This window comes from Chroicocephalus ridibundus, chromosome 1, assembly GCF_963924245.1.
Source record: "Chroicocephalus ridibundus chromosome 1, bChrRid1.1, whole genome shotgun sequence".
NCBI lineage: Eukaryota > Metazoa > Chordata > Aves > Charadriiformes > Laridae > Chroicocephalus > Chroicocephalus ridibundus.
Window position 1 is genome coordinate 61606594 of NC_086284.1, and position 26394 is coordinate 61632987.

Sequence of the window (26394 nt, forward strand, 5' to 3'; positions counted from 1 at the left end):
TGCCGTTTGGAACGATAAGCAACTTTTTGGCCGTTACTGAAAAAGTTGATTGATAAAGAGTAGTGCGATGGAGACTTAAGTTTTGCCTTGGGCACAAGAACGGCCGCAGAAGTGCTCTGCCCAGAAGTATCACTTCCCCAGCACGCTGGGATCTGGGAAGCGGCCGGGGAAGTGTGTTTTGGATAAGTGGGAGTGCAATGACCAGTGCTGATTGCTGTCAGGGGGACATCGCTGACCTTTGGTTCGTCAGAGGTCACAAAATTTGAGATGCGTGATCTTCGTTAAAGGAGTGTGGCAAAAAAAGTTTAATAATGATTTGTCAAGGACTATTAATTGCCCCTAATTCTATTTGCAGCTCTGTAGGTCCCATTTCAAAGTTAATTTGGAAAGAAGGGAAAACCTGCACTAATTATTTTACATGGTAATGGACAATGTCAAGGAATTTCAATTACTGTTCATCCAATTCCTCTTGATTTGTTTTCTTGTTGGGTGCTTGCTGCCAGATTGCCAATAAGTCAGATAGGAAAAAAAATCCGGGAAGGGAATGATACTAGCATGGACTAAGTTTAAACAACAAATAAACAAACAAAACTCTTGGTGTCTTCCTAAGGGTTTTAGATAGCGCATGCCTGCTTAATTCACTGTTCAGTGGTTTTGCACAACCGTAAACAAGATGAATGTTTGTAATTATTTAGCAGAAGCCTACAAGAGGGGGTAACTGGATTTCATATGGCACCGTCTTGCATTGTCCCTTCTTACTTACAAGGGTCAACAGGGACACAAGTCTCGGCATAGTGGAAATTGCGAGGGATATTTACTGGTGTCCCCAAAGCTGAGAAAGGAGATATCAGTAAAATCCAATTCTCTCTTCACTTTTAACCAAATCTAAGATTGCTTTTGCTTACGGCTGTCATTGTGGGGTTTCCCCCCCCCTTCAGATCCAAGAGCCTTAAAAATGTTACGCATCGGAGCACCTGTGTTCTAAATATAATGGTCTTAAAAATGTAATTGAGGGATTTTCACTTTTGTAGGCAAATCAGCAGGGTTGATATTGATCCATCTTTTTAGGGAGCCACAGTGCACCAGAAGGTGATACTGTAGAGGGCCCCGTAAACCCTCGGAGCCTTCTGTCTAATTTGGCAGAAAAACACAGAATGTCGGACAACAAAAGAACGATCCGATTCCGTAAGAAATCTTCATCCCTCCCACCACCTTTTCACGAGATTAAAAAAAAAAAAAAAAAAAGACAAAACAAAACAAAAAAGACTTAATTTTTTCAGCTGCACACAATGATTTGGTGCTCACTCTTGCATTGAAACAGTTGCTGTCAGAACAGGCAGGAAACAGTTTTCTTTTAATTGCTGAAATCATTCGGAAGTGCTTCATGCACGGCTTCTATACAGCAGATGCTGTGCATTAATTGGCCTGTGTAGGGCTGACCCAGGGTTCCTTGCAGCGGGCCCAATTTTAGGCAGAGGGTTTAAATAGCTTATTTCTTATTTTGTATAACCTGGTGTACATTACGAGCGCGCTCGCACGTAGGGTATTTCATGGTCTGCAGTTTCTAATGTCATGTGGGTTTCAAAACCTGTGTTTCTCTGGTAATGTACTAGCAGCAGGTAAGCTCTAAATACCATCCATCAGGAGCTAATTTTTTATCCAGATACTCCAATGACTGATGAACCTGTCTTTTGTATGAATGTTCAGCACAGGAGAAAGCCATATGCCCCTGGCACTGGTTCCTATGCATTCTTTACAGTAGCGAGGAGATTGAGAAAAAAACCAAACCCTTACATTTACACGTCTTTCATTTATTTAGCAGTTAGCACTTTCTAAAATAGCTCTTTTTTTTTTTTTTTTTTTTTTAACAGCGAAAGGAGATTTAGGTCTCTTAAAGCAATCTGACTACCACTCCTCATTTTCTTTATCAAGAATATTACTGCACACCCTTAATAGGGAACCTTGTTTTGCTACTCCCCGTCTGTTCAAAACAGACCTTAGCCCATTAGAAGGTCCTCCCTTGTGTGGGAAGACCACAGCTGTTACTGTAAATCTCATCCAGTAACTGTATCACCCCCATTTTGTGGCTCTGAAGGATGAAATTGAGAAATGGAATACTGTGCAGTCATCCTTTACATCTCCAATTTTAGGCCTTTGCACATCATTTTCATGCTTTTATTCCAAATCAAACAACATTAGTGAGCAACACCACCCTGTGCTAAATGCGGAGTGTCTAAGGCAGCACCCACGATCTTTGTTTTTGGAGGATTTAGGATTTTGGAGGGAAGTTGGGGTTTTGTTGGTGGTAGATTTTTTTTTTATTTTTTTTTTTATTCCCTCTTCTACCTCCCCCTGCCCCCAGATCTTTCCGAATGCTCAGAATTTGTCGGAAGCAGAAGTCCAGACGGTAGCGAGGTGCCTAAGATGGAGGAGGCTCTGTTGTGCCTCCACAGAGGCAGCGAGAGCTCGGCACGGTTAACAAACACAACTTTAAAAAGGTTTCTGTTTCTTTAAATCCTTCTGAATAAAGTGGATCTAACTTCTTATGAGGGATATTGGGGGCTTTAATCAGAAATAAGAAGTGGTTTAAATCATTAGCACAACAAAGCAAACTATAAGCTTGAAGATAAAAGTCTCAGGGGAAAGAGTCCTCTGAAAATAAATGGGACTTGATAGATTTCCATATCATTTATAACTTCCCTTAATTACACTTGGAAGACTTGCCAGTAAAACTGGAAAATTGGCAGCCTATATCCATTATAGTAATTTTGCCGACCATGGCAAGCAGCTGGCTTTACTGGATTTTATTTCCCATCACTCACAATTAATCATCAGCTGGAGATGTCTGAAACTCCTCAAAACGTAGCAATACTGTGTGACATTCAGGCCTCCTTAAAATGCTAAAATCTGCTGAGTAAATGGGCCGAGTTCCCCTTCCAGCGAACTCATTTGGGTGCGAGGCAGGCTGCCGGTTAATGAGTGCCACTTTGATAATCGGATGCGAATGTGAACCCTGACCTCGTGTCAAAGGAGAGGACGCAGCAAGCTGGATAAAAGATAGGGGGATTCAGAGCTGCAAACTTTACACCAATTAGACAGGGAGCAGGGAAATACATCAGCGCCCATTGGGTTTATCAGAAAGACTTGGCGGGGCTTGTGACCATTTTGTAAGCCTAACGCTGAAGACGTCCTGTCACAATCATTAAGTCTTTATCAGATGATGCACAAAAAGTCTGAGGAAAGTCTACCGTGTCCCCAGAGATCCCGGCGGTGGCAGTGCCCTGGGGTGCGCGCTGGCTTTCTGCGTCTCCCGGTTTTAAAAGGACCTCTCTCTAAGTGCGGTTAGTCCTTATGGTCCTCCGGTAGGTGCAGGGACAACAGACAGCTCGGGGTTGCTGCTTCTCAGGTTGGGCTCCCGCCCCGCGTGTGGCGAGTGGCTTGGTCGGGAGGTGGCCGGAGACAGTTGCCCGTCCTGCGCGTAACCTCTCGGCCAGGGGAGATAACAACCACCCTGCTGTCCCCAGGTTGCTCAAACAGTGCGATTGACTGTTCCCAGATTCACATCAGGATTGTTAGCAACATCGAGATGTTAAGTACCCTCGTCTTCGATGATTTTTTTTTTTTTTTTTTAGTTCTTTTTTTCCTTCCCCCCCCCCTTTTCCCTTTCACTCTGGAGAACAAAACTGAACAGCTACTTTGAACTGCACCACGCAGAAATAAACTACTAAAATACAGACTGCAGGTCTTAGCAGTTCATCACTCATTTATTTTGATATTCCAAGCAATGTAAAGGTAGTTTTATCCGTAGCGTGACTCTGTGGGAAAGATACCTGAGTTTAATTTCTTTTAAGAAAAGGAGCCCTTTCATTTTACTCTGTTCCAATCGATGAAATTTTTTTTGTTTGTTTGATTTTATTTGCCTGTTTTGACAGATTTGGGTCATCACTGAGACCTCTCTAAATTGGGATGTAAAGATGGTGGGTTACATTGGTTCGCCATCCACTGAAAGAAAGAATTACACGATGAAAATGCAACGGTAAAAATGTTCCAGATAAATCCTTAAATAAGTTAGAAAGCAAGAACTTGTGCACATCGCTGCGGTTTTCATTCATTTGCAGGCTAAATAACAGGCAAAAGGATATGTGCAATTATGGAATGAAAGAAATTGGACAAAGCCCAAAAGACTGAAAAAGAGAGGAGAGATACAAGTGCCTAATTTTAGGATTTGTCGCTTTGCAACACAATGACTGGAGCTGTAAAGGTTTAACATAAGAACAGTAATTAAACTTCTGTGCTTTAGTCACACTTTCACCGAGGTAATTTTCAACAAATTGCACATCATCAGAAGATCTGACACAGCATTTTCACACGTGGTACCTGCTGGAAGTGCCTCCTTCCTTCCACATTAGTAAGGCTAGATGTTAACTGGGTATTTTGTGGGTTGGGGCGGGGGGGTTATTTCCTTCCTTTGTCATCGACCCAGCAGGTATTATAGAACACACAAAAACTTTATTTTTGAGAAAGGGGAGAAACTGAGGAGAAATTCAGGTTCGTGGACATGTCCATCCCACAGACACTAATACTTCCTGGCATTTTAGCGCTGTACTTAACGTCTACGGAGGCAATTCTGTACTTTTCCAGTAGATGTATTTCCAGAACTCTGTTTAGATAATGGCTAACTGCTTCATTTGCATGCCATCCACCTGATGAAGCCACGTTACAGTTGAATCGCACTGAGCCTTAAGGGAAGAGTTTCTTGTGCCCTTGAAATTAGGCCCCTCAATTCAGATCTGCACTCCTTAGCATCTCCATCCTCAGCAGCCTTCAGAGGCCCGTGTTCTTGGGGCTCTGATAGCCAAGTTTAACCAGGGGGTGGCACATCTGTTTCTGAAATACGCTATTAAAAAAAAAAATAATCTCACAACGAAACATTCCTGCTTTTTTTTTATTTTTATTTTTTTAAGAAGTAGATATTCATAGCTTCCTCTTAACCTCAGAAATGTCTGGAAAGTTCAGAGCAGATGGAAGAAGAGCCAAGCAGTGAGATAGGGAGAAGAAGAAGTAAAGGAGCAAGGAAGGAAAGAAGGAGCTGCTGGGACAAGGCTGCAGGCAGAGCAGCAGGTGTGGAAGGAAGGAGACAAAAGATGGGGAAAGGGGAGAGAGGGGAAATAACTGGGGAGAAAGAACAAGTCTTTGGTACTATTTACCGAATTTGACACTGCTAATGACTTAAGTGCTGGCCTGAAGCTCAGGATGGAATTTCTGCAGGTGAAGTGTTGGGTGTTAGTTATTCCCCGTGTCCGGTCAGTACACCGTGCTACCATAGCAAAAGCTTTCCTTATTTACCCCAAAAAGCCCATCTTACTGCTGTTGGCAGTCTGTTGAAGAAAGGGTGCGTAAACTCCTTTTAACATAACGTCTTTTCTCCTGTCTTGCTCCGAATCCAGAGCTCAGACATCCATGCTTTTCAGTCATTGCTATTGCACACTTTAGAAAAAAAGCTTTATTTTAATTTTCAGCATGTGCTTCTTGCAACCTGCACTTGGTCTCTGACTTCACACCTGCCTGTTAGATAGTATATTCCTCCAAAGTGGTGCACACTTCTCCTTAAATACGTATTGTTCATTTTACGTATGGTTAGAGGAATATATCTATGTGTACATATGTATGTATATAAACTTTGAGTGCGCATATAACAACGCATGAACCAGATCTCTGCACGCCTCAGTGTACCCTCTTTAATGGGCCTTTGACATCAGAGCGAAAGCATCCCAGACTTGCTGGGATACGGGCGAATGGCAGACTGCGTCTGCAGAAGGGCCTAATGAAAAGACTTGCAGTGGGCGCGCGGAGCCGGGCATCCCCGAGGGGCGTCTCTCCACGGCTCCTAAATACTGGCACGTGGGGCCCAGCGCCCTTCCCTCTCCGGCATCAACCGTCTTTGCGGGATGACTGCCTCATCGCTGGGCTGCACCAGGGATAAATTCTGAATCCCGTGTTTTTCCCCTGATGTATGAGCAGCCGCCCCCGACCACCGTAAAGCCTTAAGCTGCTGATTCCTCTGCGCAGGGTGTCCAAGGCGTTGGAAGGAGGATCTGACCGGGAGGCACGGGGAGCCCAGCAGAGGAAACTTGGAACGTTTCCCTGTAAGAGCTATGGGCTGTGGGGAAAACGATGGGTTTGCCTCCGCGATGCCTCCCTTGTGGATGAGGGGTGGTGGTTCCATGCCGGCGTGCTGCCTTCCGTCAGTCGGAGACCATCAGCCGCCATCGGGATGCTGCCGTGTGCGGCGGTGTGACTTTCCCCTCAGCATCAGCCCGTTGGGTATTGCCGGAGCTTCCAGCCCGGCCCCCCCAGGATGCGTGCCAAGAAACTTTTGGCTTCTGAATCAGGAAGTAGTATCTGCAGGACCTGCCCCAGGGAAGCAAAGCAAAGGCTCCCTGGCCAAAACCGCACAGGTTAAATTTTGCTCTGGATTTAATGTCAAACCGTGATGGATGTGAAATGCGAACTGTAGAAGCCGGAGCTGAATGGATGGGATGGGGGAAGAGAGGAGCCTTTCAGGTTTGTCTGGGGTGATGGTTTTAAGTAGGTGATTCCTTTGTCCCTATATTGCTGCTAGTCTGTCCGAGGCAACATTGATTTGTGATTGTGGTTTGTGTCGCAACTGTGGGGCTGGCTGACTTGACTTGTGCCGTGGAAGTCTTTTTAGCGTTTAATGAAATAATCCCTTTATTTTCTAGAGGAATCATACACACTTAGAGCATTTCAAATCCTCTCTTCTCATTTTGCACTGCTTTAATTTTACCAGGTTTCAGAAGGTCAAGAGATTTGTGTAATTGAAGCAATGAAAATGCAGAACAGTATGATTGCTGCTAAAACAGGCAAGGTAAGCTACCTTGGGTCACGTAAAACCATATGCAATGTGTCAAATAGGATAGAATTTAAAAAGGAAAAAAGGAGGCTTCTGGTTGTTAAGGAATTAAGTCTAATTGTTGTAAGTCTTTCGAAGTGAGGTGTCTTTAATTTTTAACATTTGCATCTGCTGTGAATGCTGTTAAGTAGTTCCGAGCCTTAGATAGCACAGCAGGAAATAGTTTTACTGGCTTCAGAAATTCATATAACTCTTTTTCTCCTAAATGATTTGTTTTCTATGATGTTACAATGCCAAGTTGAATTGAAAGGCGTTGCAGACCATTTCTCCAAATTCTGTCTTTCAACTGGAATTGAAACTGAAGAAGAGAGATCTCTTTGCCAGTTAATTCATTAATGGCAAACAATTTGACATTAAAAAAACCCCCAAACACTCAGAACCAAGGCATAGAAAGTGCTTTTACGGGAAGATGAGAAAAACAATGTTTTTATTATTGTGACTGTTAAACACGAAGCCTAGATCTACAAATGCGTTAAGCTTTGCAAGGCTCTGCGTTGCGGTATCTCGCTTCTAAGGGGGGGGTCAGCGTTGCAGCCCCCGAGCCGGCAGTCTCCTCCTCCTGCAGCGCAGGATGTACCAAAGCCGGCGCTCTGGGGCAGGGAACTGGTGAAGCTCACAGGACAAGGGCGTGCCTTAAACCCCGTCTGGTCAGGGGACTGTCAGCCCCTAAATCGGGGTCGCAGAGCATCCCTGTGCCAGTTTATAATTCACAGCCTAAAACCATCATCTACACACGGGCCCCTGGTCCGTCCTTTTCGAAGGGAGAGCAGAGTCACTCTTGAGGGGTCAGAATCCTTGCCAAAGGTCTGGATTATATATTTTTGTATTTCCTCGCATGTCCAACCCCTTTTCCGCCTGGGGACAGGCCCCTGAAGTGCTGCCACTTTGTTATTAAAACCAGCAAACCCAACCCCAGTGCAGGATGGCTGGTCCCGGGGGGAGGCAGCACGGAGCCCGGCTCCGCGGGGCAGGGACGAGGTCGGTCACTGGCGGGATTGGCTGGGGACTCCACATGGGTCTCCGCGCCAAGGACTGTTTGTGTGTTTACAAGAAAGGCTTTTTTGGCACAGCACGAAAATCCTCACCGAGGCTGGGACGCAGGGCTCGCCGCTCCCAGCGCATCCAGGGCAAAACTGGGTCTCGAGGAAACAAATTGCAGAGAGAGGGAGAACCCACCTTCCCCTGTCGCTCTAACGTTGCCACGTTGTTATTTTATTTCATGCATTAATTCCTATATAATTTATTTTCTCACTTGGTTAATATTTCCCAGCATTTAGTTTTTCATCTTTGCTTCTTTTGTTTAACCCCTTACTGCTGCTCTTTGCATCCACTGTTTTTAACCAGTGAGTGTTTGCAATCAAAATGCCATTCCCTCATCTACCCACCCCCTTTTATTTTTGACTTTAACCTTCCCTTTCCCACCAAGGTGTCCTGCAACCCGTGGGCCTGTTCCTTAAAATCCTGCTGGTACTTCTCCCACTCGCTCTTGTACAGAAGCCACGTAAAACGCACGTTTGGCTTATTAGTCCTTCCAAGTGGGATTTGAATGTCACACCTTGCAATGTCCCCTTGGCCATCTCCACTTTAATAATAAGCACATTATTTGGTTCTTGAGAATTTTGAGCATTTTAAAAAGCAAAAAAGTTTTGGGGCTGTGCAGAAATGAAGCTGCTAAACAGCATTCTCCCCGTTCCGCAGCGCAAAGACATGGCTCTGAGCGCTAAAACAACTTGGCCCCTCCACAGGAGCGGGATGTTTGGCGCTGGCTCTCAGTCTGTGGTTTGATGCTTTGAAACCGTGTTTTGAAACTCGGTTCGTTTGTCTTCAGCGGGAAGACGTTCCCATTTTCACTCCCGGCTGAATTCCTTTTCTGCATCAAACCCCATCTTCCTGTTTGTCATCGTGAGAAAAGCGGCTTGTTTTTATCTACTCTGAGTTTACTCCAGCTGCAGGTGGCTTAAAAATGGGGGAAAGATGGAGAGGAACTGGCCTCCCCTCTCCTGTGGGGCAGCTGTGGGTCAGGACAAGGAGCTGGCCCCGCCGCGTGTCAAAAATCACGGGGCGGGGCGGGGGGGAGGTTGAAACACCAGTGAGCTACAGTGTTTGCTGAACCTTGGCTTTGCAGAAAAAGAAAAGAAAGAATATTTTTCACCCTGCTTTCGTCTCTTAGAAGATTGAGACTCAGGAATCGGGTAGGCTGCCTAGCCATGGATTTAGAAATGAAGGCCCTTTTTTGGTACATCCCATGCTGTCTTTGCCCGTGTACAGGGTTGGGCTTCATTCCCGGGGCAACACAGTGAATGTGCCGCAGAGCCAGACGCGCGCTCACAGCTCGCCTGGCTTTAGACTAGCAAACTCGGATGTGGGCAACAGCGTGGCCGTAGCAGCCTGGTATTTCGGGTACGGTGCAGGTGTCCTTTAGGAGCCCAAGGTAACGTTGGGATGACTAACCTGAGCAAACAAGGTTTTTGACCAAGGATTTGGCGTGTGGGTGTGAGCTCTGAATTAATATTACAAGCAAACTCTCATACGCAGCTTCACGTAGTTTCTGGGCTCCGTGTGCTGAAAGGGAACTCAGACACGTTACAGCCTTTTACAGAGGAAATAAGGGACCGGTATAAGATGTTTGTGTTTTAAAATTCAGGATTCTTCACAAGTAGATAATTCCTCTACGGATATAGTTACATTTATTTGACAGTGGTAGCCCTTTGCCAAGTTCAGTGACGTTAAAGGACCCAAATTCAGATTTGAATCAATCAATCTCGGCTGCCTGGGCATTGGGGGAAACCCACTTCACGGCTACAGTCCCAAAAATTCAGCTATACTTAAAATCTGTAGTGCAAGAAAACTGGAATATTTCATGGAAACATCCAAGCGTGAGTGTTGAAGAGTCAGCCTGCCGTCTAAAAGATATAAAAATTTAGTAGTAAATGAACAGCAGTGCAAGAAAAGTGGAAGAAAGGTGCTTTTTAATTTTTAGAAGTGCCATCTTGATCTGACGTTCAGCTCTTCTCTTCAAAGCACCTAAAGAATAAGAAACCCAGCAAGTGGCAGGTGCCTAAATACCTTGATGGAGTTGGGTGCGATTTGGCCAAGCGCTGGAGCAGGCTGCCCACAGGGTGTGCAGTCTCCGTCCTCCTCCACAGCTACTCACAACGCAGCGGGACTCTGAGCGCTGGAGGTCGAGCCGGCAACCTCTCGAGGCCCTTCCAACATAGATGCGTCTCTGATCCCCGGGGTGGTCGTAAATGTTTTATAGTGGCCATTTACCCCGTGGCATGCAGATGTGAAACTATTTAAGCAACGTCAACCAAGCCATTTATTTACCCATTTATTTAAATTTCTTTGCTGTTGAGGAAGATTTGGAATTATTTCTGTTTCTGTACTGTAGGTGAAAGCTGTGCACTGCAAAGCTGGCGATACCGTTGGAGAAGGAGATCTGCTGGTGGAACTGGAATGAAAGGTTGCCTCCACACTGTTGAATTAGCTCAGCCTTTATTATTTCCAACCCATAAAGTAACATTAAGGCAATTCAACATAGAAGATGGACAGTCCTATGTTCAAGATTTTATACGGTCGTATTTATTGTATCAGCGGTTAAGACAGCAAACACAGATGTTAAACCTTGGCAACAGATCCCAGATTTTTACTTCCAGAAATACTTGTACATAACCTTTGTAATTCTTTGATTTTTCAGGATCAAATAAAATCAATAAAATACCATTTCTGCTTTAAAACAGGAAAAGCCTCTTTTTTTAAAAAAGAAAACAAAAGCCCAAATCCGATTCATCTTCTCCATGGTAATATCGCGGGGTTGAGGCCCCAGCCAAGTTATACAGAATGGCTGGTAAGAGTGAAAAATTAACCACTGAGTGATGAACCCAGCAGTTTTCCTACGCTCTGTGTAAGCACAGAGTACTTACAAGTACAGCTGATGGCTTAAATTCTGATCAGATTTATTGTAATATTTTGAAGGCTTTGTGTAGGCTAGAGGTAAATTACAGGCTAGAGGGGTTTTTCTTTCGCTAGTGCAGACTTTCCCCACGTATTTTCATTTACGGTGGTAAGGGAATTTTTTTTCTTTTATTCAGACTCCATACTCAAATTTCCTCCCCTTTATCTTCTTTGAATGGATTACTGGATTCAAGTCCTTGCAGGAGGAGCTGGCACTGCCCTTGAAGCCCCTTAGCCATCCCAAGGGATTGCTAGAGGCACTTGCTGTCCCTCAGGCCAAGCCTCCTCCCGAATTCCTACAGGAAAGGGAGACCCAAGTGCAAAAGCTCTTACTAAAGCTTGTGTGAAGAACTAGGACTGTTCGTAATACGTAATTACATCCTGCTGGAAGAGCTGCGCATCCAGCGTGGGAAACCAGAGAGTGCCTGGAGAGGAGGAAGACTGAAGAGACTTGAGCAGCAGGGAGAGGGACGGTGACTTGGTCAGGATGGGTAAGAGGGTGTATTTTTTTTCCCCACTCCTCACTCAGGAACTCAACGCCACAGATACCGGAAGTTTACTGGGTTCAGAATGTTAGTGTGTGGCTAACAGAGGCGCCCTCTTCCGTTAATTGATCGAGCTCATTAAGTCAGCAGCTGCAGCTCACTGGGCACAGTGGTACCTCCACAGTCCCTGCACGCTGTCACCATCATCTCTGTCCCTACGCTCCTGCCGAGGCCTGCGCTGCTGCCCATGGCTGGGCCAGGACACCGCCTCCTCCTGCCTCTGGTCTCACCTCCTACAGCTGGCTTTTTCTACGTCCCTCTCCGTCACCCTTCCCGCTGTGGCTGTGCCTCCGCCACTGCCCCAGGAAGGAGGGGGCCCGCTCTCATTTTCTTGCCGAGGATGTGCAGAGTCGTGCCACTTCCCAGAAAAACCCCTCTGGCCAGAGGCGCCTGCGCCCTTTACAGGAAGGTGAAGGACAAAAGCAGTCTGTGACAGGGCTGGTGACTCACGGCCAGCCAGAAAGGTTCACCATTCTGCTCGAAACTTCTGATTGAAGGGGCATTTTTCATGTTATTGAGACACCGCCAACTACATCAACACGGCCAAGGGGGAATAATGTAGTACGGGGGCTCTGCTTTGTTAATTAGTTTACAAAACCCTTCGAGATGAGTAAGGAGAGTGTTTGGGCAGGACCTGCCCTCCAGGAAAATGAATTCTGTTAGAGTTGGAGAAGCTGGGGCAGACGCCCTGCAGATCTTCCTACAAATCTCCTTAATGCCATCTTGCCCCTTCCAAAAGGAGCACAGTTCGGCTTCTGCAGGTTACTCTGAACTAGAAAAAAAAAAAGGTAGGCTAAAGAGACAAGACATGACTAGTCTACTTTAAAATTACTTAATTAGCCTGCTGTAGCAACGCAAGCTTTCTGTCTGTGTTTCTAAGTGAGCTGCAGCAGTCTCTGATGAAGTTGCGGCTGATTCCTTACCCTGGATCCCCGGGCTGATTCCCTACCCCAGCTCTCCCCCGGCCGTCACAGGGCTACTGGCAGTGAAGCAAAAGTACGTTCTTCTTAATGGCATCCTTAGTACATTTAATCGTACTTTGGCTCACCGCGTGGCACACATTCCCTGCTCGCATCCCTTTGGCAGCTTTGTATACTGTACAGTCTATACGTACCAAACACTGCCGCTGAAGGAAAATATAAGGCACAGTAGCATAACAACAGAAAGCCATGATTTTCCCAGATTGTACAGAAACCAGCACAGTTGGTTGGGTCAGGGGGACAACTGTCGTCTTCCCATCCTTTCTTTTTCCCAGTTTACATGGTGCAATAATCACAATACAGGTCCTTTGGGTATTTTTTTATAATGTATATAAAAATCTCCCCCCCACAGGATACCCAGTTTGCCTGCGGTTGCAAGTTCTGCATTAAAAGTGCTCGGCTAAAAGTCACCTTGACAGTAAGTGCTCAGAGCAGCTGCGTGTGCTGGAGGGTAGTGGGCAGCTGGGATCAGGTTTGCTTTTCCTGGTCCCCAACATCCCCCCATATCCCACAGTCACCCAGTGAACTGAAGTGGTCCCTAAAGTGCTTGGAATGTTAAATTAAAAATACCATTTTAAATGTCATTCTCATATACTCTTTTAATATTTCTTCACAGTACCTTATAAAACTAAACACGTTTTAAAAATACTCTTTTCCAGTTCAGGAAAACACTGCAACAGAGTAAGAATAGTCTTTAAATTTTCTCTATTTCTCCAGCAATGTAATATTTGTCTCGAAGCGCGCAGTATCTATATGGTCATCTCTCCCTGTTCCCATTCAGTAACCTACTAAACACCATTACAAGTCAGTATTAAATGCCAGTTGTGCTTTACTTTGTTTGCAGGCGTGCTTTTTTTTTTTTTAAGATCACTTTCAGCTATTAGTGCAATAGTACCATCGTTATGCCACCCACCTTGCAGAGCTACCCCAGAAAATTTGTCAATTCAGGTAAAAAGAAAATTAGCTCCTTCCTCTGCCTTTCCCTGACCTTCAGTCATACACTGGGGCAAAGTGGTGGTGGTGGGGGAAATGGAGAAAATAATTAGACCCCAAAACTGTGCAGATAACACTTATTTTATGCCTCATGCAAACCCAGTTACTCGGGGCAGGTTAGCGGGGGCGAGGAGGACGGAGATTAGCCGGGGAAATGAGTCCCCATCTCTGGGCCTACAAGATTTCAACGCTAGCGCCAAGGCTCCCGGGTTGGGAAGGTTACAAGAGATCCCGTGTTCTAATAGAAAGGTGTTACAGCTTTCCTGGAAAGGTTACCGATCGGCACGTGCTTAGTACTACGTCTTCAGCCAGGCTGCGTTACCTCCCGTTCCTAATCCCGGCTTTCGCGTAGGACGTAGGAGAGGCCGTGTTTCCCCGAGGAGTCGTAACTGTCATGGTAGGGGAGGCCGACCCACTCGGGCGGGTACGTCGTCGTGCTGTAGACGAAGCACTCCACGACGCCCTCGGCGGCTGCCCGCCCCTCGCCCGCGCCGCCCTTCCCTTCCCACTCCACCACCTCGATGCTCATCAGGGTACGCTGGTACATCTCGGGGCAGCCTTCAAACTCATCCAGGAACTGCAGCATCTGGTCGTCAACCGAGTAAATCTCCCCAGCGACGTGGTGTCCTGTTCCCGGGATGTTCAGCATGTAAGGAATGTTGTATTTTCCTGCGATCACCAGCGGGTACTTCTCCACCGTGCGGCCCCTTCCCTGGAATTTCGCTAGCCCCTTGGCCGTGTTGATCATGTGCTTGTAGTTGGGCTGGCCCTTCTTCAGCGTCCCGTAAACAAAGACACGAGCCATCGTACCTGCAAAAGCAGCTGAAAGACAGAGGCGTACGTTACCCACGTGGCTGCTTTGGCCAACACGCTGGAGAACCACAGCCACGCCAAGGCGCCTTGTACACGCAAGGGTCTTCAGGCGGGTGCAAAAGTGGTCTCGCAGTCCTACGCCTCGTTTAAATGTCGTACTACATTCAAATATCTCTTTAAACTTTTCAGTCAAAAGCTGTAACAGTGAAAAACAGACGCCAGGAGAAAGCCACCCTTGTAGTTCTTTGATGTAATCAAATGACATCCCACGGGTTCTCTACGGAATCCACACACCAGCCAACGCATCCCTGAGCCTCAGAAAAAGGGCTGAGCCTTTCTTCATTTATTTTTTTTTTTCTCTCATCATTATGGGAGCCATCCCAGTGACGAAACAGGCTCCACTTAGCACATCCTTTATGGGGAAAGAAAAAAAAAAAAAAAAAGAAAAAAAAAAATCATGGTTCAGCTCCACTAAGCAGACACCTTCCTCTCCTGCACCACTGCATTTATGGTGTAACCAGCCCAGGTCAAACCTGGTTATTAAAACTTGGAGGAGTGAAGCCACTGATTGTTTTCCCTTGTTGGGCTGCCGTGGTGTTTTTTTAAAGCCTGAACTGATGGACTTGGTCACACGCTACCTGGGACACCCGGCGGGGCCACCTCAGGCTGGCTCCAACTCAGGCTGGGGCAGCACCTCCTTCCCTCCCGCCCCCGCTGGGGTTCCCCCTTCACCAGTCTCGCGCTCGGTATTTGAGAAACAACCTTTTATTCAGTAACAGAGGAGCCTGGTTGCAATTTGGGTGTCTTCTTGTTTCATGGTAAAATAAAGCACAGTGACATTAGTCACCTGAAATGAGCGCATTCCAACTTTGGGTTATGTTGCATTTGCGTACATTTGATGCTTTTTTTTTTTTTTTTTTTTTTTTTTTTTTCTCCAAATAGTAATACCAGCTCGGTCACAGTCTTTAATAAAAAAAGGGAAAAGACAAGCAAGCTGCCCGATGCTCGTAGCTGCAGCAAGCTAACTGCGCGCAAACTGGGACATCACCAAGACGAAGAGAGGACCCGTCTGTCACGAAGGGGGATGAAAAGGCTTTCATGCCAGACCTTACAAGCAAACTGAGGCACGCCGGCGTGGCAGCGAGTTTAACCTGGCCTTGAGTAATTTCATGGACACGCTGAAGGATTTTTGGTAACCCTGGCACCGAGGTCCTGCTTGCCGACTGACAGAACCGCTGAGGAGCACACTGTGGCTCCAGGGAGAGAAGCGGGGTGACCCTCAGCACCCCCAGCCCACGCAAGCGGTGCTGGCTGAAAGGAGACGTCTGTCCCGCTCCATCGGGGGAGGGGAACCACACCGGCTCCCCACGGCGCTGCTGATAAATTTTGGGTGAAAAACCTCATTTGCAGACCTCGTAAGGCCAGACACTGCGGTCTTCACAAGCACCTTCGCCCTTCCTGCCCGAGGGAGCTGCACAAATGTTATTTTTCCATTTATTTACCTTGAGGGGCGGGTGGGGGATGTGGTACTCCCCAGACACCCAAAAGTACTAAGCCATCTCTGCCTGACGTAGCCCGTTTGCAGACGTGCTAGCCATCTCTTGAAAACAGACCCTGAAAGATGTTGTTCAACATTTATCTGTGAGGATAAACCACTCAAAATTGGGTTAAACGGGAGAAAAGGCTGGCTTTACTGAAAAGTAGCGGGGGGGAAAAGGTACCTTCATCGTTCCTGGGTTATTTTTCATGCTGTGCCCCGGTCGTCCCCCATCGTTTCTGTAGGGCAGAAGCAGTTCTGCACTGTTTGATGGTTTCCCATGTTTTGCCCTCAGTCGGTGACTGGGCAGAGCCTCCCTCCCCGTCACCCAACCCGGCCACCTGGCAGCTACTCCCCCAGCCCCCAGCATCAGAGGATGTACTGCATTTCAAGTTTGGAAAAAAAAAATAATCTTTAAAAGAAGATGAGAAGTAGAAACTTAAATGTATTTTCTGGTATTTGCTCTTATTTTGGTAGACTGTTAGATCAGGTCAGTTACCCAAAGGGGTACGTTGCTGGCCAAGAGGAGTGTCATTTAAAATAATCAGTAGCAAAGCACTTTCCCCCTTGGTGAAGTAAACAGTTTTTCTCTGTAACAGAACACAGTTTTCCAATCAAAACCAGTGTGTGCCTTTATTTACTGGCAAACAGCTTTCACTTAAGGAAAAAAAAGACTGCGCTGATTTTTCTCCCCCTGTATTTTATCAGATATACTTCAGCGTAATTTATCCTTCATGACATAAACGAGTTTTTTTGGATGCAGCTCGTTCCCTCACAATAAAAAGAGCATTAATATTCAGTCGGCCGGACTCCCTTTTATAAGAAAAATCATTACCTTTCAGATTGTGTTTTGAATAACAAACACAGATCCTTCAGGAAGAAACTTGTCCCAGTGGGGATTGAGAAAGGATCAGAGTTAAGCACTGAAACATGCAATTAATTCCCATTAGGGGATTAGGGCACTCGTGTTCACTTTGAATCAGAAAAATGAATTGTGAATTAAATTGTTCACAACCAAGAGGTTACTTGTCAGAGTTAATAAGTTAAAAAATAAAAAGGGAAACCTAAAACGCACATAAAAAGCTCAATAGCGAGTGGTGCATCTGTAAGAAAAAGATACGCTTCATTTCCATGAAACAAAAGCTCTCTCTCTAATGTACGGCTGGAGATAAGCTTCCAAAAAGTTTGCAGGGAAGAGCGTCACCCTTCCTGAAACGGGTGAAAACAAAGTACGTGTTTCTGATGGTGCCGCAGACGGCTACTCGGAAAGGTTACTGATGTACAGCAAAGCAGACATCATCCCAGTGCAGGGCCCGCAAAATTCAATGACAACAACAACAATCCCTGCTAACCCAGGTTTGGATAAGTGTTTCGGATTTAGCATTGCGGTAGCTGGGGTCAGGAGGCAGTACCCGAGTGGAGATGGAATGGGGGTCTGACGTTTCAGCCAGTTTGCGTAGAGGCTGAAGTACTGGTAGAACTGGGGCTTCGTGGGCAGGCGGCCGCTGAGCTGCCCATCGCGCCTCTGTGGTCCACGGCGGCCCTGTCGCTCACGTGGGATGGGATGGGCGCCATGACTTCTCCTTCCATTAAAAAAAAAAAAAAAAACCCACATCAAAGCCAAGCCCAGACAACCCCGGCTGAGGCGCGTTTGAAATAAACTTGGTAAAAAAAAAAAACATTTTCTGAATGCTGCTCCATATAAATAAGACGTATATAATTCTTCCTGTGCAATACATCTGGTCGCCTGTGCGCCGTGTGTTGCGTTGCAGAAAGGCTGTGAGATGCACTAGCATCATTTCTAGCAGTCGCCTATGGTGGGCTCGCAAAACATTTTTAGCCACCTTGTGGCAGGAGAGTAAAGAGCAGAATTTTACTTGAGGGTCATTTCAGACTTCCACGAAGCAGCTGAAGAGTTACAGCCGGCATCCCTTCACTGAATCACCAACAAGAAGTTGCCTTTTCTCACTTAATCCAGTTTGACACTTCTTACCTACGCTGAACCACCTAAGAGGAAAAGAAAACCCACTAAAAACCAAACAAAACCCCCCCAGACTCTATACTGAGTGTTAGCTGCCAGGACAAAACAAACCCATTCAGAAGGTACTTTCATGAAATATTCATGCCAGAATCATTAAAATTTAACGGCATGGGGAAATGCGAGTGAAATCTTTGTGTCATCTCTTCAAACTATTTCTTTTAGCTATGAAAGATGACCTGCTCGAACCGCTCGCAGGATCAGTGACTATAGTTGCTTCGTTACGTGAGATGCAAAGATCAGAAAATAAAGTCACTATTTCAGGATCATGCCGGTAGAAGATGCTGTTGGGTGGAAATGAAAGCGGCTCGTAACAGTCACCGGCCAGCAGCCTGGGTTGCTGCTCGGCATTAGCGGTGGTAGGGCTGCACCACCGAATCCGTGCCTACCCACCGAGTTTTGGGTCAGGGCTTTAGTTTTCCCTGCCGGAGCACCGTGAGAGAGGGACGGGCAGCCACGGGGCCAGTCGCCGGCTCAGTCACCACGCACTCGCAGATGAAGCTGAACTGCCCCAACCAGGCTCTTTGCTCCCAGGTTGTGCCCCGAACAGCAGCAGCTTCAGCAATAAACATCCTCTTACCAGGATTCACACCATTATTGGATCCTACCAACTTCTTTTGAAAATAAAATAAGAACTAGCGCCTGCCCTGTGCCTGCTCCAGGGCTGTTTGCAATCACCGTAGCAGGGCTTTTGGTTTTACTTCGTTGAAACTTTTTCTCCCAACTCAGAAAGTATCCATTTCTCTCCCTCCATACAGTAACATTATTTTCCCTTGAGAAAAATCCTCCGCGTTGGCTCGGTGACCAGATATAGTTACACATTAATTCTTCAGAAGTTTCTTAAAACTGTAGGAAACAGGTGAAAAAACAAAATGCCTTGAACTTTAAACTTGAGCCCAGTCTGTTTGAATGAGGCGAGTTTTAAGGTCACTCTTCACTCAATGCTAACTTTCAAGAAGGACTAACATGCCAGAGAGGACTCCTGGGACCGCATCCTGTTGGTCCTTTGATGCTTTCATTTTGTTGCTTGCTATTTTCTTTATAGCACAGACAAGGGCTTCCTGCCCGGGCCGACCCCTTTCCAACCTTGCTGAATACCTCGGAAAAAGTTTATGGCAAGACACCTTTCTTACATTAACCACAGAGGCACCGGCGAAACGATGGCTCCTTTGAAATCAAGAGGTTACGGTCTCCTCACAGCAGTTGTCTGCTCAGAAACTGTGAGCTGCTGGTTTGTGAAAACAAACAAGAATACTGGAGTAACCGGTGCCATGTTGGACACTACCGGGCACTACCTGAAACGCCACTTAATCTACTTTGCAGACACTTTTCATTTCACTTTTGGATAGTTTCCACCCCTGAACCAACAAATACGCCTGTGCTTAAGCTGGAGCATCTTGGCGTTTATCACCGGGAGGCCGAGCGAGGATGCCGTCCCTTCGCACAAGCATCAATCACAGCGCTGCTCACGTGCCCCGCACCCATTCGGACGCACAGCAAACAAACATTTGCGTTTTGTCTGTTTGAAACCTTTTCAAATCCCTTTCGACTCTACTGCATAGAGAAATTTCATTAGATGATTAATGTTTACAGAAAGAGTTTCACTCCCAAAGTGACTGTTGGGAGCAGCTACAGAGGCCTCCAAGTGACAATAAGATAAATCCACCACGTGCAAAGATGCTGGACACGCGATGCAGAAACTTGCTAGACACACCATTAAACTGATTAACAGACTAAATTTCTACACAGTGCAGAGACAGGAGGGGATTGCCAGCACGTTAGGAGGAAGAAGAAGATGGAAAGTCAATGTATGTGGATAAATTGAGTCAGGGAGGGAAAAAAAGTTGTCCCCCCAAGAGAACAGTCTATCAGTATCATTAAGTATTGACTGCTTTGTCCTAATATTAATAATAGTATTATTGCATGAGCCTCTGACGGAATATTATATCAAGTCCTTGCTACCATAATTCAGAAATTTGTGGACTACAAAAGTAGTCAGAAAGAGCTCAGGGCAGAGCACTGAGTCCAGGACTGTTTTTTTGGGGCACAGACTGAACAAATTAGAGCTTAAACAGGAGCTGACAAAATGGGGCATAATCACCTACAAATACAGGTAAAGGTTTTGTTGAACAGACAACTTCCACATACGTACAGCCTGCCAAAATTTCTGCATGGAATAATTAATGCAGACAGGAACAGCTTTCTAATCAGAAGAACAGACAGGGCATCAGAACAACCATAATAAGTCCCCACAGAAAGTCTTGAGAGCCCCGTGTCCCCTGAAGGAGGGTGGTCAACAGCAGACACCTCAGTGGGAGCGCAGGAACGGGGCAAGGTGATAGCGATGTGTTCCCAGACTTGAGTCCAGACACTTCCCAAGCCAGAGGCGACAAGCACCGTGCTGCAAAAAGGCCTTTTCCTCCTGTGAGTTCCCATGACCGTTTTCGTGAACGGTCAGCGATGGCAACAGCCCATGGCAGGCAGCCCCATGTGAGTCCATGAGACACAAATTCCTTTGGGTTTGCTCTTCCTCCGGCTCTGGGGTCTCTGTGCACCTCCTCCCTGCCACCAAGTACTTCTTTAGCTCTTCTAGGCTGCCATGCCCATGTGTTTTTAACAGAATGGAAAACACTCCTTACCTGCGACCATCTGTGCCACCTCTTCCTCTAACTTTTCTGGTTTTCTTAGCGTTTTTTGAGATAGGAAAACCAGAACCAAAATATTTGAGAATGGATAAAGCATGGATTCACAGAGAAACAAAAATCCCCTCTCCTGTTTTGTTCACATTCCTTTCCCTCCAATGCCTTATTGACTGCTATTGAGCGACGGGCTGATGGTTTGGAAGAACACGACGACACCTCAAGCATCCTATTCTTGAGTGGCAACTGCGGTGTGAAGCGTTTACCGAAAATCCAAGCCTTGCAAGCTAGAACTCTTGAAATGTAAGTATTTGTCCAAACTATCGTGGATGCTATAGTTAATAGTGCTTTAGGGAAAGGTAGCAGACTAGATGGCTTCTCAAAATCCCACTCAGCATGGTGGGTTCCTTATGATGCTATTTCAAATACACGACAATTAATTTAAATGACATACATAGAATTGTCTCGTCTTTGCACCTTTAGTACAGGCGCTTAAACTGTTGTATCTACGCAAAAGGAGGAAAAAAAAAAACACCCCCAAAATGGAGCATTAAGTTTAAACACCAGATCACCGTTACAGGGAAAAAAGTAGAAAACAACTTTTGATAGGGCAGCCCTGCGATGCCAGCCCTGCTGCCGGTACCCTTTGGGACGCTACCCTGAATTTGAAGTGGTTTCCGCCATTGACATGCAGAGCACAGCCCCGGCTTTCAAACCACTGACATCCTGAAGGCGAGGACAGAGCCGCCGCTTGGCCGGGCTCCCCGCAGGGTCGGCACACTGATTTACATGCCAATACCCGGAGCGGTCAGTTTTTGGACCGAGGAGAGCATCCCAGCCTGCGAAACACGGCGAACGCTTTTGAGTACCTAGGCATGGGAACATGTTTTTCCCTACACTGAAAAGATGGTGAGAGAGAGAGAAGGGGAAGGGAGAAAAGATGAGGTCTGGGCCAGAGCGTGAGGTGCCTTTCCACAAGGGACGCGGGGGAATGGCTGCACAACGCTGCTCTGTGAGGAGGGGAGCGGTGCCCAGGTCATGGCACAGCACCGGCCCCTCGTCCCTCAGGAGTGCGACTGAGCCTGCAAAGGAGATGGCAAATAAATCCCCATCATTCAGCGACAGCAGCCTCCCACCGGCAGGAGCCCATGGCTCTGGAGGCCATCTTATGCCCGTGCTCCAGCTGGCGTGGAGGTGCCACAGCCCGGGGCTGCTGGTGAGATGGACTCTGCCCAGGTGAGACCTGGTGGTGCTTCTCAGTCCTCACCGTAAGACCGGACAGGAAAGATGGTAGCCAGCCGTCCTGATGGACTGGCAGGAGGCTGCCCTGGTCAGTGGCTCCGCAGGCAGCAGCAGGATAGCTCACCGGGACAAGCTGAAGTGCCAGAGCTCCGTAGCACCCTGCAGAGGGGTCACGGCAACACGGCGCTCCTCAAACCTCCCTGAAAACCAAATGAAAATGCAGATGTTCGGGGAACAAGATCTGCTCCTCTCAATGAGCCAAGCAGAAAATCCAGGTATAAATCTGGGAACGGCATCACATAACACTGCACTATTTTGTCTCCAGAAGCCACTGACCTACCCCAGTGTGGACCAGCTACTGAAACACAAACCGTTGACCAACCTGGCAGAAATGCAGCGTTGGAAAACCCCACCAGACTGTTTTTTTCAGCCTGCGATGCCTTGGGGAACTACAGGCTGCTTTTAAGGCCCAAGGAAAGGTAATTTATACACATTTACAGCATCCACATATACACACAAAGATCTTCTACACAGAGCCGTGCTTTGCTTGTGAAATGCTAGTGGCCCATAGAAAAGGAGAGAAGAAGATTAAAACCAGCTGTTCTGGAGGAACCACCAGATTTAAATGCAAACAGTATTTTAAATATTCAACCAGGAAGGGTACAGACAGCGTGGGGCAATGGCCACCAGGTTTGCTCAGAAGCAGGGCCATACAAATTTTGTGAGGCTCAGAAGGAGTAGTGGATAATAAGGTATATCTATACTCATAGAAGATACAAATAAAAAAGCATTTAAGCATTTACGTTAGTGTATCTATGCCACTAGGTATCAGTGGAAGAAGGAGTAAGAAGAGACCCTTCTTGACATTTGGAAGGTGCCAAAAAAAAAAAAAAAAAAAAAAAAAAAAAAAAAAAAGAAGTGGTGGAGAATTCATATAACAATTTAGGAGAACTGTAGAATCACTGGTTTGCAGCTACAGCTCTGAAGCAAGTCAAACCACCGGTCTGGAGACAGCCATTGCCATTGGACAAACAGTGGAAAATGTGAAAAGATGAAAAAATTTCAATGTATCTTCTTTCTGTGACACACAGAAATACTCTCCTTCCACTTCATTTAATTTTTTCAGGTCAATTTTTTTTAAAGCTAAGAAACTGATTATGTTTTGGAGGAGGGGGTTGTTCATTTTTTTCTTTTTTTTTAATTAAAGAAGGGAGGCTTGTACCACCCTTTCAGTCCTATGAATCAAATTTGTGGAAAAGCATAATATTTAACATGTGACATAGTGGTAACAAAACAAATCAGCTCAACAGGCTGCCCAGGGAAGTGGCTGAGTCACCATCCCTGGAGGTATTTAAAAGATGTGCAGGCACGGTGCTTAGGGACATGATTTAGTGGTGGACTTGGTCATGTTTAGGTTAATGGTTGGACTCGATGATCTGAAAGGTCTTTTCCAACCTAAATGATTCTGTGAGTCTATTTATTCAAATTCATCAACTGCAGTTATTTTATTTGCCTAATTAGTTAAATGTGTTTGCAAGTCTTACTTTGATAAGCTATGCAGGTAGTTTTATTTTTAATAAAAAGACTTTTTTTTTTTTAAAAAGTGAATTCTAGCTTGCAGTGCAATGCAAGTCAAAAATAAAAACCCAATCCATATCTCAGCAACAAATCTCTTCCACCATTTTCTAATATAATAAAAGGTAAGAAAAAAGAAACCAAACAGAACACCAAACCAAAACTACAAAGAACCATGAACAGATGTATAGAATTACTTCAATCCCACTGAGGCATATCACTTCTGTTTAGAAATTCATACTGAGTTTACTATAGAAAAGATAAAAAGTCACAGATCGTCATGAGAAGAAAACTAATGAGTTATTTCAACTGTCCTGGTCTTGATTTTTGTTCTCCAAGAAAGACTCGCAAAGTTTTGCAATGAAATTTGAAACATACTTCTTCATCAACTGGGAAAGCATCCTTATCTCAAAGTAAATACATTTACCAGCCTGCTATCGTCTACACAGAAGAAAAAAAATACATATTCCAGAGGCATCCCAAAAAGCCTGAAATGTCACTCAGCAAGGCACTGGAGTAATTGCTTTCAGATCCAGAAGACACACTGACCAGAATCTCAAATATCCTCCTGCCTGGTAGAGTCAGAGATAAGCAAGAAGACAAGAAATTCACAATTTGTTTGTTTGTGTCTCGTAAGGATGTGTTGAATGAAACGTTTACTTTCAGGTAAGGAGTGGTTTGGTCTCTCATGCAGAAACAGGATCTGTAGCCTGATGCAAAATTTAACACGGGTCTGTATTTACCGCAGACCAAGGAAAACCAACTATGCAAGCCCTTAAATCTTCTCCTGGAGCCACACGAGGCTCACAAGAAATACTGATGGAAGCAATTCCATATCTCTACTTAGATATACATTCTCAATTGCAAAAAAAAGCTATTTTAGTTTTACGATGGCATGTAGAATTTACTCTAATTGAAGGTCTCCTTGGCAGCATCCAGAATCCCTTGAAGGATGCCTTAATGAAAGCCATCTTAAGCCAGAGGTCTGGCTGTAATAAGAAAACATTATATAATATTAATCTGAATTATACAGACATTTATATGAGACAGAATTATTTACAAATAAAATATTTATACAACTGAAAATAGCTTTATACATGCTGTGCAGCCTCTTTCCAGTGACCTTTGAGATGGAATTCCTGTTACTAACTTGATAAAGGAAGAAGAACAGAATCAAGTACTGGAAGTAAATGAGAAGGGGAATAATATGCAATGTGGTTCTGAGTGCGAAAAAGCCAGACTAATGTTATTAAAACAACCTCCTTCAACAAGGATAATCTTCTGGACTTGGAGGCGAGTAAAATACTTTATTTTAAATGCAGTAAAAATACCCCCAGACCAAGTAATAGGAAAGAACTGTATGCAAATAAGGAATCAGTTAAGGGAAGGTTACAATGGATTATATTAAAATAAGCAGTAATAAGCACAGACAGAAGTTACTGGTTATATTCCTCAGGAATCAATGTTATTTTATTTATTGGTGGCCTTACTACAGCAAGTGGTTGTGCGCCTACCACAGCTGTGCATGATGCATGTCAAGGAGGACTGGTTCATGCTACAGACATATCAGATAGCTTATAAACTGTGTAATTGAAATAGGATGGCTTTTAATGACACAAAGTGCAGAAATATATGCTCAGGGACCACTGAAGAGAACTTCTGGGGACTCATCACTTGAAGGCAACAAAGGAATCATAGAATATCTCAAGTTTGAAGGGACCTATAAGGATCGTCAAGTCCAACTCCCTGCTCCTTGCAGGACTACCATAAACTAAACCATATGACTAAGAGCGTTGTCCAGATGCTGTGACAGGCTTGGTGCCATGACCAGTTCTCTGGGGAGCCTGTTCCAGTGACTGGCCACCATCTCAGTGAAGAACCTTTTCCTAATGTCCAATTTGAACTTCCCCTGACACAACTTCATTAAGTTTCCTCCTGTCCAGTTGCTGGTCACTAGAGAGAGGAGATCAGCACCTACCCCTCCACTGCCACCCTTGAGGAAGTTGTAGACTGTGATGAGGTCACTTCTCAGCCTTCTCTTCTCCAAGCTGAACAAACCAAATTATTTCAGCTGCTCCTCGTTAAGTCTTGCCCTTGAAGCCTTTCACCATCTTGGTCACCCTCCTCTGGAGACACTCTAATACTGTGATGTCCTTGTTGTATTGAGGTGCCAAAACTGCATACAGTACTCGAGGTGGGGCCACACCAGTGCGGTGTACGGTGGGACAATCACCTCCCTCAACCAGGTAGCAATGCTGTGCTTGATGCACCCCAGGACACGGTTGGCCCTTTTCGCTGCCAGGGCACAGTATTGACTCATAGTCAACTTGACATCAACCCAACCCCCCAAATCTTTTCTGTGGGGCTGCTCTCCAGCCTCTTGGCCCCCAGTTTATACATACAACCAGGATTACCCCATCATAGGTGGGGAGTGCAGCACTTGTTCTTGCTGAATTTCATATAAACTCAGCATGAGCCAGCAACATGCACTCAAATCCCAGGAAGCCAACCCTATCCTGGGCTGCATCAAAAGAATTCTGGCCAGCAGGTCAAGGGGGGGTGATTCTGCCCCGCTATTGCGCTCTGATGATACCCCACCTGGAGTACTGTGTGTCCAGCTCCGGGGCCCCCAACATAAGTAGGACATGGACCTGTTGGAGCAGGCCCAGAGGAGGGCCACAAAGATGACTGGAGGGCTGGAGCATTTCTCCTATAAGGACAAGCTGAGAGGGCTGGGGTTGTTCAGCCTGGAGAAGAGAAGGCTCCATGGACATCTTGTAGCAGCCTTCCAGTACCTAAAGGGGGCCTACAGGAGAGCTGGGGAGGGACTCTTTATCAGCGAGTGTAGCGACAGGACAAGGGGTAACGGTTTTAAACTGAAAGAGGGGAGATTTAGATTAGATATTAAGAAGAAATTCTTTACTTTGAGGTTGGTGAGACACTGGAACAGGATGCTTAGAGAAGTTGTGGCTGCCCCATCCCTGGAAGTCTTCAAGGCCAGGTTGGATGGGGCTTTGGGTAACCTGGTCTAGTGGGAGGGGTCCCTGATGATGCTTTTAAAAAAAAACAGACTGCTTCCAGTGAAAGGTCTTGGTTCATAGGAACTACGGCCTGGGAGTTTCAAGAGGTGGTTCTGGGTGAACA

General features: G+C 45.8%; 2 protein-coding genes across 6 annotated transcripts in view; one reads left to right on the forward strand and one right to left on the reverse strand.

The window, feature by feature from the left end:
* PCCA (propionyl-CoA carboxylase subunit alpha) overlaps positions 1-10652 on the forward strand; it is a 294043-nt gene extending 283391 nt beyond the window's left edge. The window contains exons 23-24 of the mRNA XM_063337025.1: positions 6812-6889; positions 10326-10652. Coding sequence (XP_063193095.1) covers positions 6812-6889; positions 10326-10394 — 147 coding nt within the window. The 3' untranslated portion in view covers positions 10395-10652. The remainder of the gene's footprint in view (positions 1-6811; positions 6890-10325) is intronic.
* The window catches only part of GGACT (gamma-glutamylamine cyclotransferase), a 31395-nt gene continuing 15413 nt past the window's right edge, over positions 10413-26394 (reverse strand). For 4 of the 5 annotated variants that reach the window (XM_063337037.1, XM_063337048.1, XM_063337065.1 and 1 more), the window contains exon 2: positions 10413-14228. In XM_063337037.1, the coding sequence (XP_063193107.1) occupies positions 13738-14211 (474 nt within the window). In that variant the 5' untranslated portion in view covers positions 14212-14228 and the 3' untranslated portion in view covers positions 10413-13737. Of the gene's footprint in view, positions 14229-21700; positions 21822-26394 lie in introns of those variants that run through there. The other variant, XM_063337073.1, reaches the window with a different exon arrangement.